We start from the raw sequence: 16966 nt of genomic DNA on the forward strand, positions 1-16966 counted from the left end.
TGATTTGAACCCCGTTGATTCGAGGGAGGGCCTCAATCGGCAAAACACCGTGGATCAGGAGAATGCCGCCCTACCGGCCACTGACCCTCTAAATACTCACAATTCTGTTACTTTTTCCCGGAACCAGGGCCGGAAAGAACCGGATGCACCAGGTGACAATGTTAACTTACGTCTAATTTTTGAAATGCTGCAGGAACAAAGAGCGGCAATAGCCGAGCAAGGACTCGCGATCGTCCGGTTGCAAAGCGGAAAAGATAGAACAGAGCCGGAGAGGACAAAGGGTGCTGCCGAAACCAGAAGGGATGAGGCACTAGTGGTCGAGAGCAACGGCTCCGGAGCTGGTTCTTCCACTGAGGTTCTGAAGATGCTCGAGACTTTGGTAAAACGGGTAGACTCGACCGAAAAAAGGGTCGAGACATACAATTCCCGAGTGGACCAGATCCCGGGTGCTCCGCCATTGCTGAAGGGGCCGAACTCGAAAAGATACATCCAAAGGCCTTTTCCTCCGAGTGCGGTCCGAAACTTATCCCAAAGAGATTCAGAATGCCGGATATACAGAAATATGACGGCACAACGGACCCACACGAGCACGTGACCTCATATACTTGTGCCGTAAAAGGCAATGATATGGAGGAAGATGAAATTGAGTCAGTGTTGTTGAAGAAATTTGGGGAGACTCTGTCAAAGGGAGCATTGACATGGTACGATCATCTGCCCGAGCATTCGATCACTTCCTTCGAAATGCTCGCCGATGCCTTCGTAAAAGCTCATGCCGGTGCCAAAAAGGTGCAGACCCGCAAGGCCGATATCTTCCGAATAACCCAAAGGGACGATGAGTTACTGCGTGAGTTCGTCAACCGGTTCCAGAGGGAACGGATGGAACTCCCCCCGGTTCCAGAAGAATGGGTCGCGCAAGCTTTCACAAAGGGGCTCAATGTGCTAAGTTCAACTGCTTCGTTCAAATTGAAAGAAAATTTGTTGGAATACGAGGCTGTGACATGGGTCGATGTCCATAATCGGTATGAATCGAAGATTCGGGTGGAGAATGATCAGTTCGAGCTCCCCCCGGTCCCGGTAAAAATGGATAGAAATTTTGAAAAACCAAGGAAGGGTTATGAAGCAAAGGCTGAATCATCGAGGGAAAGGTTTCGGCCATACTCTCATTCGGAGAAACAAAATTTTAGGTCGGAAAAGTCAAGGGAGAGCCCGAGCCATTTCTCAGGTCGGGGCAGTAAGCGGGTCGAACGCCCGTCAAACAGCCGGGGGCTCTCGTTCAGGAGTGATGCCGGAAGTTCTGCCGGTAATAAGGGTCCACTAAAGATTTCGGAGTACAACTTCAACGTTAGTACTTCAGGCCTCGTCTCGGCCATCGGCCGAGTCCCGGATATAAGATGGCCGAAACCGCTAAGGTCAGATCCGGGCCAACGGGACCCGAACATGGTGTATGAGTATCACGGAACCCATGGTCATAGAACCGAGGATTGTCGCCAGTTGAGAGAAGAGGTAGCCCGGTTATTGAAAAACGGTCCTCTCCGAGATCTGTTGAGCGACCGAGCCAAAAATCATTACAAGGAGAGAGAAGCTCATCGAAGAGCCGAGCCGGTCGAACCCCAGCATACAATCAACATGATAGTTGGGGGTATTGACGCCCCTCGGGGGCCGATAATGAAACAGACAAAGGTTTCTATTGTTCGTGAAAAACGCATCCGAGATCACTCAACCGGGGGCTCTATTTTCTTCAATGACAAAGACGCAGAGGGCATCATTCAATCGCACAATGATGCATTGGTAATTTCTGTACTTATCTTTAAAACTAAGGTTAAACGTATTTTGGTTGACCCAGGTAGCTCGGCCAACATCATCCGATGGAGAGTGGTCGAACAGCTAGGACTGCTTGACCGGATCGTACCGGTGGCCCGGGTACTCAGCGGGTTCAATATGGCGAGTGAAACCACGAAGGGGGAGATCTCATTGCCCGTGAACGTGGATGGCACCATTCAACAAACGGTGTTCTATGTGATCGAAGGGGACATGAAATATAATGCACTATTTGGCAGACCCTGGATACATAGCATGAGGGCGGTACCCTCAACACTGCACCAGTTGCTGAAATTCCCCACCCCGGAGGGGTTAAAAACCATCCGAGGTGAACAGCCCGCTGCAAGGGAAATGTTCGCAGTAGAGGAAGTGGCACCTCGGCCCATAGAATCGGTTCAGAAGGAAAAGGATGTAACCGGAGGAAAGCGCGCCCAATAGCAATCAAAGTACACTGGGTCGGATCCAGTGCATGAGGAAGATGATTTTGAGCTACCCAGATCGTTCGTCATGCCGGATGACTCGGATGCAAGCAAGTCGACTGTAGAGGAGCTGGAGCAGATCATCACGTTCGAGTACCTACCGGACAGAAACGTATACCTAGGCACGGGGCTCACCCCGGAGCTCAGGAGAAAATTAATTGAATTTCTTCGAACTAACGCCGATTGCTTCGCATGGTCGCATATAGATATGACAGGTATATCACCAGAAGTGGCAACTTACAAGCTCAGCTTGGACGGGAGGTTCTCCTCGGTGAAGCAAAAGAGAAGGCCCACGGCAGAGGCAAAACACGCCTTCGTAAAAGACGAGGTAACAAAGCTTTTAAAAATAGGTTCTATCCGGGAGGTGAAATACCCGGATTGGCTTGCCAATGTGGTAGTGGTGCCCAAAAAAGGTAATAAATTTCGAATGTGTGTCGATTACAAGGATTTAAACAAAGCATGCCCGAAGGACTCGTTTTCGTTGCCTCACATCGATAGAATGATCGATGCGACGGCTGGACATGAAATGTTAAGTTTTCTCGATGCTTACTCCGGGTATAACCAAATTCGGATGCACCCGGGGGATCAAGAGAAAACGTCCTTCATCACCCGGTACGGGACCTACTGCTATAATGTGATGCCTTTTGGCCTAAAAAATGCCGGTGCAACTTACCAACGCCTAGTTAATAAGATGTTCGAAGAACAAATAGGAAAAACAATAGAAGTTTAAATTGACGACATGGTTGTCAAGTCCCTGGAAACAGAGGACCATTTTAAGCATTTGCAGGAAACTTTCGACGTGCTCCGTAAGTATAACATGAAGCTTAACCCGGAAAAGTGCGCTTTCGGTGTCCGGTCCGGTAAATTTTTGGGTTTCATGGGGAATTGAGATCAACCCGGACAAAATCAAGGCCATCGAAGATATCGAGGTAGTGAATAACGTCAAAGGAGTATAGAGGCTCACCGGAAGGATAGCGGCGTTGAGTCACTTCATATCGAGATCCTCGGACAAGAGCCATCGTTTCTTCTCCTTACTGAGGAAAAAGAACGACTTCGTTTGGACACCGGAGTGCCAAGGAGATCTACAGGAATTGAAGAGATACTTGTCTAGCCCCCCGTTGCTGCATACACCGAAGGCGGACGAGCCACTCTTTCTCTACCTTGCTGTCTCCGAAATAGCGGTAAGCGGCGTCTTGGTCCGGGAAGAATCAGGTACGCAATTCCCCATCTATTACGTCAGTAGAACTTTGGGGGATGCGGAGACCCGTTATCCCCATTTGGAAAAATTGGCATTAGCACTGGTAAGCGCTTCCAGAAAGCTCAAGCCTTATTTTCAGTGCCACCCAATATGTGTAGTAACTACTTACCCTCTTAAAAACATCATGCATAAGCCGGAATTATCGGGCAGACTAACAAAATGGGCCGTAGAAATTAGCGGCTATGATATCGAGTACAAACCTCGAATGGCCATCAAGTCCCAGATCTTGGCCGACTTCGTGGCGGATTTTGCCCCAGCCATGGTCCCCGAGGTCGAGAAAGAGCTTCTGCTGACCTCGGGAAAGGTCCCGGGCATTTGGTCTCTACACACGGATGGAGCCTCGAACCTTAAAGGTTCCGGGCTGGGGATCGTCCTTAGGACTCCAGCCGGGGATGTCATTCACAGTCCATTAGAATTGCTAAATTGACTAACAATGAAGCCGAGTATGAGGCTATGATTGCAGGTTTGGAGTTAGCTCGAAGTATGGGAGCCAAAATCATCGAAGCACAATGCGATTCGCTCTTGGTCGCAAACCAGGTGAAAGGCGTCTTCGAGGTCAAGGATGAACGGATGCAGAGGTACCTCGAGAAAACCCAAGTGGTACTTCATCAATTTAGAGAATGGACCATGCAGCACATACCAAGGGAGCAGAACAGCGAGGCCGATGCATTGGCAAATTTGGGATCCTCGGTCAACGGGAAGGAAATCAACCCCGGGGCAACGGTGCACCTGTCAAACACGGCCATAGAAAACGGACACGCCGAGATAAACACAATGGGTCTAACTTGGGATTGGCACAACAGGTACATTAACCACTTGCGTGATGGTAAGCTCCCAAACGACCCAAAGGAATCACGGTCACTAAGGACAAAGGCAGCCCGTTTTTGCTTGGTAGACAGTCAATTGTATCCACGATCTTTCCTCGGCCCCCTGGCTAAATGTTTGGGCCCCGGTGAAACGGAATATGTGATGAGAGAGGTACACGAAGGAGCTTGTGGCAACCACTCCGGTGCCGAGGCTCTGGTTCGAAAGATTATCAGGGCCGATTATTACTGGAACCGGATTGACGAGGATTCGAAAAATTTCGTCCAAAAATGTGACGGGTGTCAGAAACATGCCCCGATGATTCACTGGCCCGGAGAGCTACTGCATTTGGTGGTCTCACCCTGGCCTTTTATGAAATGGGGAATGTACATCGTGGGTCCATTACCATGGGCACCAGGTAAGGCCCGTTTCATTTTGTTTATGACTGATTATTTCTCTAAGTGGGTTGAAGCGCAGGCCTTTGAGAAAATCAGGGAAAAGGAAGTCATCGACTTCATATGGGATCACATCATCTGCCGTTTCGGCATCCCCGCTGAGATAACTTGTGATAATGGTCCTCAGTTCGTAGGTGGTAAGGTCAACGATTTTCTCGAGGGATTGAAGATCAAGAAAATTGTATCGACCCCGTATCACCCGTGTGCAAACGGACAGGTGGAATCTACGAACAAAACCATAATTCAAAATTTGAGGAAAAAACTTGAAGCATCGAAGCACCATTGGAGACAAATATTACCGGAGGTCCTGTGGGCTTACAGAACCACGGCCAAATCAAGCACGGGGGAGACCCCTTTCTCGTTGGTTTACGGGGCCGAAGCCCTTATCCCTGTGGAAGTTGGCGAACCAACTCTCCGGTTCAGATATACCACCGAGGAATCAAACGAGTAGGCCATGGCCGTAAAGCTCGACCTAACGGATGAACTACGCGAAAGCGCGTTAGTCCGTATCGCAGCCCAGAAACAAAGAATGGAAAGATACTACAACCGAAGAGCCAATTTTCGACACTTCCAAATCGGGGACTTGGTACTTCGAAAAGTTACCCTGCACACCAAGAATCCCAACGAGGGAAAGTTGGGTCCGAATTGGGAAGGCCCATATAGGGTAACCGGGATAATGGGCAAAGGGTCGTACCAGTTGGAGTCCATGGACGGGCAGCGGTTGCGCAATACCTGGAATGTGGCTCATCTGAAAAGATATTACTGCTAAGGTATGGACCCCCCATGTTCTCCTATTAACCTTTCTCTTTTGCAGGAAACCGAGAACGGGATAAAGTTAGAGTTTAGGCCTGAAAACACGTGTTGCACTCTTTTCCTTAGTACGGTTTTGTCCCAAAATGGGTTTTCCGACAAGGTTTTTAATGAGGCAACAAGTACAACGTGTTACTCGACAAAGATAAGGGACCAGCGCCCGGAAATTCGAGGCCACACTCTCCGATTGGGGACTTAATAGCACCCACCCGACCCCGCGGCTCGGATAAGTGCTAGGGGAATACATTACGGTACCCACAATCGAAGACCCCGGTCAGGGAAAATGGAGAAACTCAAAACTTGTTACGGCATAACAAAGGCCCGGCCACCGGCCATAGTCTTCAATGTAAGGGCTAAACGATCGTAATGAATCATGCCCCATTTAGCATTTGCTACGGCAAAACTAAGGCCCGGCCATCAGCCATAGCCTTCGATGTAAGGACCAAACGATCATAACGAATCGTGTCTCATTTTATATTTGCTACGGCAAAGGAAGAAGGAGTTGAAATTCTCATATGTACAAACATTTTGCAAACACAAAGTTATCAAAAGTTGGGATAACAGCTTTCTGTTAAATATACTTTGCCCCGGTGATAACCACCGTATTTCGACACTGCCTCATTCACATACCCTACGCCGGGTACCGTGGTCGAAATTCGACAAAGGAAACAAGGTCGTAACGAGCCGAGCAAAAATCATTAAAAGATTCGACTAAGGCAACGAGGTCACGATGATCCGAGCCAAAATTTGATAAGCTTCCCCAAACAGGGACTGCTATGCCAAAAAAATTTTAGCCAAGGCTGAAAGAGAACCGGCCCCAAAATATCGGATAAGACCTATGGGCACGATGAATTAACGACTACGAGTCGACTTGTCCTAGAACGGACCAACGATTATAGCAAAAATAGTAAACAAACATTCAAACGAAGAAGAAAGAAAGATGCACTTTTCATTTATACAACGGATGTTTTTTACATAAAAAGAAAAACAAAGTCCTACAAAGGCAAAAAATAAAGAGATAAAAGCCAAATACAGGCCCTAAACTACCCGGAATGGCTGGAGCCGGAATGTTCGGACACCGTCCGCTCAGAATCATCGGAGTCGGAACCGAGGGCATCCTTAGCCTCTCCCTCGATCCTCTTGGCCTCGGTAATAAGGGCCGGAAGATCAGAAAAGCCATGCTCGGCTTGCTCAAGAGTGATCCTCCGAGACATCCATTTCTCGTACTGAGCAACCATAGTAATCTGAGCCTCGGCGGCCCCCACACTCCTCAAAGCTTCATCCAATTCGGCCTCGGCCTGGGCTAGCCTCGCCTCAAGAGCATCCCGAGCCTCTCTAAAAACATTTTGCATTTGGACAGCCGACTCCAGCTCGGTCTTGAGAGCGTCGTTGGCATCGGCCGTCTCCTTAGGCTCATTTTTGAGGTCATCGTACATCCGGGCCCTCATCTCCGCTTTCTCTTCAAAGACCCTCGCAAGCTCCTTGTATCGGGCACTCTCCGATTTGAACACCCGATTCCTCTCGGCCAAGCTCGCAGCATCGGACTTCACCAGATCCAGCTCTCCTCGGAGTTGGGAAAATGTGGTTTCGAGCTCACCAAGCCTCGAGGATATTTGAGCATTGTCCCGGGTCAGGCTGAGCTTGTCAGCTTCGAGACTCCGATTATATTCAGTCATTGAGGCCAGCTCGCTTTTCAACTGGCTGTTTTCGGCCCTTGCCGCATCAAGCTCGGGTCGGAGGTTGGAAAGGGCGACCGCCCGGCTCAACTCCTCCTCCTTCTCCCGGAGAAGGTGCTGGTACTTCTCCGTTTCATGGCCTTGGGCATCCATTTGGCCCCTTAGATAACCCATCTCTTGCTGGCCATGGACGAAGGCCTCGTTTGCAAGCACTACACTCTCCAATTGAAACAAAGTTAAAAACTTGGATAAAACAAAGTGGAAACTCTCGATGAAGAGATGCAAAGACGGCTAAAGATCTTACCCGGTTGCCAGCATGCATACTCTCGTTCATAAGGCACTGGCAGGAGACCCCGGTCATTTTGCGCTTGTCCGAATCCGAGACAAGAGGCCTCAGATAGCTCGCCACGCCCACCGGGCGGGAAAGGAAGCTACAGTCTTCAGGAACGGTGACCGTAACCGATCTTGTTCTCCTCGGCTCCACACTCGGTGCTGGGAAAATACGCACCAAGCCGTCCCTAGTCCCAGAGTTGGAGGTCCGGCTGGCCGACCTCGTGGACCGAGGGATCATGAGATGCCCGAAGCCTGCAGCTTCACCGGTTGCAGGAGGAGTGCGCGCAAACATATCTTCAAAGTCATCCACCCTCGGAGCCGGAGTAGAGGAACTTGGAGCGGCCTCAGCATCTTCGGCAAAGGCCGAGGGCTCCGCAGTAGTAGCAGGCTCATGCTCGGGAGTCAGATGAACGCCTATGGAGGCTTCGTTCTCCGGTTCCTTCCCAGTCCTTCACTCTCCTTCAGCAGGGGTCGTCTCCCGGGGCCTCCTTGTCCTTTGCAGGGGAGTATCTTCCGAAGAAGTTTCACCTGAAATGTCGACAAAGTCAATCGACCGAAGAGGAGCCGGGGAAAGGATTTCTTCCGCACCTGTGTGAAGAGCCGGAACTAAAAGTCCTTCACCGGTGGAACGAAGAGGTGCAACAGCGACAGACCCCTCTGGGATCGGGGCCACGGAAGGTTCGGCATCGACTCTCCGAACTATAATGTCGGGCTCTGTTTCGTCCCGTAAGGTTCGAGTGACGCTTCTCGCCCTTCTCTTCTTCGATTGTTGCCCCTGATCCGAGGGCCTCTTTCTTTTAGCGGCAGTAGCAGCAGCAAGGGCACGAGATGCACCCGCTGTATCGAACTCGGATGCTGACGCTGTAGGTTCAGTGGTCGACTCCGATCTTGGGGCTACCAAGCCCTTAGGAAAACCTGAAAAGATAAGATGTTAGCAAAGGTCGAAGGATGGAACGAATAGAGAAGGATGCAGTAAACACGAATAGAAGTAGAAGGCTACCGTGATTCTGGGCGACCTATCGACCACGTGACAGGTGGGCCCATGTCCGGTTGTCATAAGGATGCTGGTCGAGGAGTACAGTGACCCAGTCACTCAGATTCCGAATGACCGGAGGAACGTACCCATTGGCTGATAAAAGTAAGGAAGAAACAGTGAGAAAGCGGAATCAAAATTTGACGAAGCATGCAAAAGCAATTATTCGAGGTTTCGGACTTACGCTTGTTATTCCACTTCTCCGGGAAAGGCATGTAATCGACTGGAATAATGTCCTCGGTCTTCATCCGGACATATCGCTCCAACCATCCCCGGTATCTGTCTTCATCCATTTTTTAGAAAAATGGATTCCGGCTGCGCTTGGCCAGTTTCATTACGCCACCCCGGAACAGCCTCGGGGAGTATAGGCGTATCAGGTGGGCCAGTGTGAACTCCTTCTCGGCATCGTTGGCCAACAACCGGAGACACGCTACGACCCTCCAAACAATTGGGCCGATCTGAGCCAACGTAACGCCGTAAGTCCGGCACATGTCGAGAATGACCGGATCCACCGGAGGGTCGAGTTTGAGAGTGAAAGGATATGTGTACACGTACAGAAACCCTTCACGATGGTCAGTAACAGATTCATCTGGTCCGGGGGCGAAAACCCAAACTGGATGGGTGTCCCACCCGCAGTCGGCCCGGACTATGTCAAGCCTCTCCTCGGTAATAGATGAGGGGTAGCGCCTCACATCATATCCCCTGTCGGACACCGAAGAGGGTTTATCAGCCTTGAGGTCCTTGTTGAAGTTGGGCTTGGCAGGTATAATATCCGAGGCAGTGGGCTCAAAGGCACTTTTTGTTTTTACCGGAGATGCAGGCTCGGTCCCCGAAGATGAAACCGATGGGACATCGTGGGAAGTGGTTTCAGACATTTTGGGAAAATAAGAAAGGAAGAGGATTCAGCAGAAAAGCTCAAGAAGATTTAGAGAACTGGCGGTTCAAGAAGTGACAAAGTGCAAAACAAACACTCAAGCAGGGACGATTAGCAAGAATGGTGAAAAAGTTGCCTCTTTTCACATAAGTATATGCAACAATTCAGCGGCGAATTGGCTGTAAAAGACAACTGAAAATGAAGATGAAGAGGAAATGTAGTGAAGAGTGAAAAATGAGGAAGAAATGGATCATGAAAGTGTTGAAGTGAAGGGGAAAAGAGCCTTATATAGGCGTTGGGCTAGAACGGTTACGATTCCCCAACCAACCGGGGGATGCCACGTGTCCCCCGTAATTAATGAGAAACGACTCGAAGCGACGTGCGTGCGGCGGTTGTCAGAACCGGCCATTCGGGATAAGACACGTGGCCGATAAAGGGGGAACGTGACGCAACCGTTCCCGCTAAAACGAGAAGATAACGACGAAGCCAATTGAGTCACCGGTTTCATGATTCATCCACTTCCCGTTACTCCGATAGATCGTTGGTCCGGAAAGTGTGGGGACTATCTGTATGCGGTAAAAATCGGATATGAGTCAAACCGGAGGAACGAGGAACCGGAGGTAGAAGAGGGCGAGAGCATACACGAGGATTTTAGTTCCGTACCGGAGGTACGCTCGGACCGGGGCTAAGCAGAGGTGTTATTTGGTCCGGTTTCTTCGTTAACAGACCAGTCGAGGCCGTTAGTCCGATTATCCGTGGCAGTTGGTCCGGTAAAGCCGTTGCGCGTGAACCGTGCTTCGGTAGCGTCCTGCCATGGTCAACCACCAACCATGCGTGTGTCAGATCGTACGGCCAAACTAATCCCACCAAATCTGCTTAGAGTTGTCATTATTATTATTCTAATCATAAGTATGGGAAGAGGCCCATAGAGACATCACTATAAATAGAGCTCATTCCCTTCCTTTACCGGGGTTGGCTCTTCTATTTTTCCAAGAACATTTGTAATAGAAAGACTCATATATATAATCCCTCTCTCTAAATATCTGATTCGGTCGAGATCATATGTTTCCATTGTTATCGTGTATCTTCTATCAAGTGTCCCACATTGCTTATAAACGTTTATATTCATAGATCATTGTCATTATTAGCCATTTTATCGAAGAACGCTCATACACATATTTTCTCTTCCAAATACACGTCAAGATCCAAGCACATATCCTATACCCACTCACAAATTTAATTGATTATCCGGATTCGGGGTAAACACCTCTCCGCTTTTATATGGATCCGCCCTAGAGTGGTATGTACGTACGAGCTCCTACTGTAAACTATTCATTACTCATTGGGTTTAATGTTTGCATATAAGATGAAGCCAAAACACAAGCTATTGAGAATTTAGAGTTTACAAAGAGAGTGTATTAATAACCTCTTAAGAAGAAGGAGAATACTTTATTTCACGGGAATAGGTAATTACTTGATAAGGAGTATTTAGTTTTCCTCAGCATGTTGAGTTGAGAATTTTGAATATCAGATGCTTAAAGTAAAAAAAAACGAATGATAAGATAAAAAGAAATATGACACGATTAGGTAGAATGACAGCTTAGCGTCTTCCGGGAAATTTGCACGATTGTCCTTATTCAAGGGTGGTCTTTAATTTTTGTCCCTCAAATTGTTAGTTCTTTAATTTTTGTTCTTCGCTTAAAATTTATGAGTTTCGGTTTCGAACTCCAGCCCAGTTAAAAAATTTTAAAAAAAATTCGCAAGGCAGAGCTTTAGATTCACAAAGCAGAGTTTGCTTACAACTATCCCTTAAGGCAGAGTTTGCTACTTTATAACTCAGAGTTTGCTACCTTAAGGCAGAGTCTGTCTTAAGGTAAAGTTTGGATCTAAAAGTCTCCCTTGAGATTTTTTTTTTAAAATTTTTGACTGAGCGAGAGTTTGAATCCGAAATTCATTAATTTTTAGGCGAAAGATAAAAATTAAAGATCACCAATTTAAGAAGAAAAAATTAAATACAAGTGCCTTTGAAGCCTTGAAGGGAATCGCGCAAAAAAAAAAAAAAAAGGTGTTTTCCTCCCCATTTAACTAGCAAACCTTGGTGCCATAGAGTAGACCTTTCTTCCTTAATTAACGCAGTTACTTCTTCCGTTCATTTTTATTTATCCACTATACTATAAAGGATAAAGGTATAAATATACCCTTCAATTTTGCGATTTAAAGTAGATATACCTCTCGTTAAAACAGTGGTGTATATATACCCCTACAGTTACAAAAATCGTGTAAATATACCCCTGTCGTTCCACAAATAGTGCAAATATAGACGACATTTTTTTAAAAATCATTAGCTTCTTTTTTTAATTAAAAAAATGCCACGTGCCTTTTAAAAAAAAAAAGTCTACCCATTTTTTTAGTAAAAATATTTTTTTAAAGCTACATGGTACTCCCTCTGACCCAAAAAAATTGTCCTCTTTTCCTTTTTAGTCTGTCCCAAAAAGATTGTCTCATTTCTATATTTAGAAACAATTTAACTTTATGAGATGATTTACAGCCACACAAATATCTAAGGCTTGTTTTGGATCACATATTTCAAAAAATTTCCTTTATTTCTTAAACTTTATGCCAAGTCAAAAAGAGGACAATCTTTTTGAGACGGAGGGAGTAATTTTTTTTTACAGGTGCGTGGAGCCTGGTTTGTTTAAAAAAATATTCTTGTGGCTTTAAAAAAATAAGTCTACCCATTCTTTTAAACGAATTAGACACTTCCCACCAGGAAAACAAATTACCATGTGACTTTAGAAAAATACGTGTACTATAAAAATAGTAGACTTTTTTTAAAGCCACGGGATATTTTTTTTAATTAAAAAAAAGCTAAATGATTTTTACAAAACATTCCGTCAGCAAAAAGGATATATTTGCAGCATTTTGTAACGACATAGGTATATATACACTACTTTTTTACTAGGGGTATATCTGCTCTAAATCACAAAGTTTAGGGGTATATTTGCACCTTTTCCCTACTGTAAATATATTTTCATTTTAACTTGTCCAGTTTGATAAACCAAGATAGAATTTATCACTTTGTTACTAATTTACCTTGATTTTTAACTATATTCATTTCCCAAAATATTGAATCTATTATAATTGAAGAGTGATATAGTAAACTTATCGTTGTATTAATTACTTCCTCCGGTTTAAAAAGAGTGTTCACTAAGTCATTTGCATGCTTCTTAAGAAAATAATAACTCATAGGGAAAAAAGATAATTTGACTAAACTATTCCTAATTAAATAGGTATTGAGATTTGGTCACTAACACTTAATAAGGACAAATTTTTAAAAATAAAATTAATTCTTTTTTTATTTAAAAGTGAACACTCTTTTTTAATTAAAAAAATAAAGGTTAAGTGGATAATTTTTTTTAACAGGTGGAAGTACTTATGGGGTATTAAGTAAGATATTTGTACCCAATAATTATGGTTGAAATGAAGTTTATGTACTTCAGATTTTTATGAGTCAGCTATGTATGAGCTATCCTTCTCAGAAGACGAGACAGGAACCAGGCATCTTAATTACCAATAAAAGAAATTAATGCTTGGATAATGATGTGAATCCCCACATTGATTAGTAAGTGACATGAAATTAATGGTTGAAGGGTGATGTGAACCCTCAAGTTGATTGGTGAGTGACATAAACAATGTGGAACCTCCCTTCCCTTTTTGATGGTTTTGACCCAGTTTTGCTCCTAAGATGTGCGCCCTTTTCCTTTCTTGAAAGAGACTTGTGCATAATTGATTACTCCCCCGAGGATAAAATTTACACTCTATAATGCTCTATCCTTTATTCATTTTCTATTTAATATTCTTTCCGTTTCAATTTATGTAAATCTATTTTTTTTAATTCGTATCAAAATGAATGATTTCTTTCCTAATTTGAAAATAAATTCACTTTATGAAATGATTTATAGCCACACAAATATTTAAGATTTATTTTGAACCACAAGTTTCAAAAGTCTTCACTCTTTTTTAAATATCGTGTTCAATCAAATATATTCATATAAATTGAAACGGAGGAAGTATTAATTAGGTGAGAAGTAAAGATAAGGAAACAAAAAAGTATGATGGAAGATGTCCATGCTGATGGCAACTGGCAACTTGAAACTTGAAGGGTCATTTGGGTGGAGAAATTTAATGGGTTATCTCAATAAAATTTGAGATTAATAGTTTGTTGAGTTAAACTTTTGGAAAATTAAAAATATTTAGTTTAAAGAGTTGAGGTGTTATTATTTTATTTTTTTGGTAAATTTATACCAGTAGACAGAGTGTCTAGCAATTTTTATTAAAAAATAAACAAATCATCTACAAGAATAAGTACAAGTAAGAGGTACTAGGCTTTATCTTATTAATTCAAATGAGGTAATGAAGATCTACTAACTAACAAGCATGAACAACATAAAAGCCTGAGGAAACTAGTTATTCTATGATCATCATAAAGTTTGTAATATACTCTATATGATATTACAAATGAGTATACTTAAGTAATGCAAAATATAAAAACTGAGAAGAAAGTTGAGTTATCGACCTCAAACTTCCTTTTACAAACGTAAGAATTAAAAAAGATAGATTGCCCGTCTAAAGTAACCTGAAATAGTTTCCTCGTCTTCTGCTTCAAATCTATCCAACATTACTTGATAGTTCATCACTTCTTCTTGAATTTAATGAATCTTGTTGAAGCTATTAATACTATCATATAATTCTGTTTTGTCAGTCACATCAGTAGGTGCCTTGAAAAAAAGTCTCAATCGTCTTACTATCCCAACTATTTTTTCTTCCATGATTTTTTTTGTTATTGCGTTGTTGCTTAGGCGGAATGTCTGCATACCTAACTACAATTGCAAAACAATAATTCAAAATATCATCTTCCTCACCTTTCTCAATGATGTCCTCATCTTGTGAGTTAGCAAACTTGTTCAGAGAGAGAGTAATATTACCATCAACTAGTATACGTACCCGCGCGATGTGCGGATTATCTCAAACGAAAAAAAAAAAAAAAGAGTGGAGGGCGATAGTTGTAACAATCTTATATTTGAGTTCTGGTCATTTTGAATAGTGCTAACAAAACATAATTGTACTCTTCTTAAACAATATATATTTACAACATAATTAATTGTAATATAAATGTGACTAAAGAACTTTATACAACAACAACGATATACCAGTGTAATCCCACAAATGGGTGGGGCCTAGGGAAACAAAAGAACTCTATTTTGAAGTATAATAGTTTTAACATGGGTGAATTACTTTTTAGCATCAAAATTTGATGTCAAAATAAATCATTTGATTAAGGAGAATGCACACAGACATGAGCATCATGGACTTACAACTGTAAACATTGTACTATTCAATCAAATTAATTTGTGATCCGACATCTTGCAGTGAAATCTTCTTTATAGCATTGTGCAAAGCGCTTCTCTCAACTATATCATTGTCCAAAGAAATTCAAATTCAGAAGTTCACACATCAGAGACATGAAAAATTTATGAATGTAAAAATAATTATATTCACAAAACAACTATACGAAGAAGATATTGGGAGTATACAACTTTCACCTTATTTCTTCTATGTTTGTATGTAACTACTATGTGAAATCGTTACAACAATCATCTTAGACTGAAATTTTAAATTTTAGAGAAACTTAAACTTCACAGACTTCTATTTCGCCCTGAAAATATCCTTGAGCTTCCAATGCATCCTTTATTGAAGTATTAAAACAGGTAGTCAAAGATCTTTGCATAAAAGAAGATGATGATTTGCTTGATGAATTGTTCCAGTGATCATTATCTTCATTCTAATAATTGTAAGCGTAACAATCCCCATGTAAGACAACGCCAAAACCAAATATTATTGAAAAGGCTATATAGAAGCCAACATTTAGCACCAATAATGCCTAAGAAATAATGTCTAACAGCTCTTATTACCCGTTTGCTGGTACTGTATGAAAAACATCAGCAAGAGGAACATCTCCATTTACTTCTCCATATTGTGATGTTAGAAAATCATAAAAATCTCAGGCTATTGGATTAGACTAGTAGTGCTAAAAATTACGCATGACTTCATATACATTCTTATCACTAAACATTAATTAATTACATATTTTTTTTAATTTATAATATAATCATGGTAAATTATCACTACCAAAAAAAGGGTAATTTGCGGGGGTTGAAAGTTGCAATTCGCGAGGGTTTTAGCCTCCACTAATTACTTAAGGAGGCTAAAACCCCACGAATTGCAACTTTCAACCTCCACAAATTACCAATTTTTTTTTGTAGTGTATGATTTAGGTTTTCTCAGTAAGTGCTTTACGTATGGTCCAAACAATGTTATGTATTATCGTGATTCCAAATTTGTTCAATGTATAAATAGAGAAGTTTTTATTATTATTTTATCATAAAATCTATTAATATTTTTAATAATTGTTAGTTTTGTATTATATGCAATAAGCATTTATTTATATTTTCTATTTGAGAAATTTAATTATATTTTATAATTTTATTTTGTAGCTTGGCATTTGTTTTGTTTTTCCATCTTTTATTTTAGTTACATGATCTTATTCATAGTATAACTTTTCTCGTGCCAGGTCAAAATACTTCCTCAATTCAAATTCAATTAAGTATTATCTACTAAAACATATTTTTGTATCTTTTTCTCTTTACCTAATTAAACATGTGAACATGATATATTCAGAGCTGCGGTAAATTGAAAAGGATGAATATTTCTTTACCTAATTAGAGAGGGAAAGACATGTTTGGGTTATCATGTTATGGAACATGTGATAATCGCACCACAAAACCTATTACATTCCATTACATATAGGTTTAAATTATCTCATTAAAGAAATAAATCTTTGAGTGACAAAAGCTCCCATTCATTGGAAGGCAATACACAACTTAAATCATTTTATTACATGTATCCATTACAATATACGAAACTTTGGAAGGTGAAATTGCTACTTCAATTGGGCACCCAATCACATGATACATATTCGTCGAGCACAGAATTATCTACTTTTAACTTTGCACCGCATATGATGATAAGGCATAACATGTGAACATGATATATTCAGAGCTGCAATAAGTTGAAAAGGATGAATATTCCTTTTTTCCTCTTGTTCTAAAAAAAGAATTATTAGAGTTCATAGAAGTAAAAATAAATGAGCTAAAGTCTATATAAACAGAGAAATAATGGATTTCTCCTCCGTAAATAGTCTGAACAAAGTAAAAAATCTATTAGGAATAATTGCAAGGCAACATCAATTTAAGCTAAATTAGAGAAAAATCAAATAACTTTATCTTTCATTTCAAATTCATCTTTTTTTTAATCTCAATTACAAAGAACTCCTATTAGGTTTATCTAACATCTTCAAATTTCAAAT

At 42.4% G+C, this 16966-nt stretch overlaps 1 protein-coding gene across 1 annotated transcript; it reads right to left on the reverse strand.

Annotated features, from left to right (window-relative positions):
• Positions 1–3023: 3023 nt before the first annotated feature.
• LOC132611816 (uncharacterized) lies at positions 3024–9541 on the reverse strand. The gene is made up of 4 exons (XM_060326183.1): positions 9235–9541; positions 8222–8548; positions 6852–7512; positions 3024–3051 (listed from the first exon to the last, which is right to left on the reverse strand). The coding sequence occupies exons 1-4, from the start codon at positions 9539–9541 to the stop codon at positions 3024–3026; spliced, it is 1323 nt and encodes a 440-aa protein (XP_060182166.1).
• Between the last annotated feature and the right edge of the window lie 7425 nt (positions 9542–16966).

The sequence above is a fragment of the Lycium barbarum genome, chromosome 9 (assembly GCF_019175385.1).
Source record: "Lycium barbarum isolate Lr01 chromosome 9, ASM1917538v2, whole genome shotgun sequence".
In the NCBI taxonomy this organism is placed as follows: Eukaryota; Viridiplantae; Streptophyta; class Magnoliopsida; order Solanales; family Solanaceae; genus Lycium; species Lycium barbarum.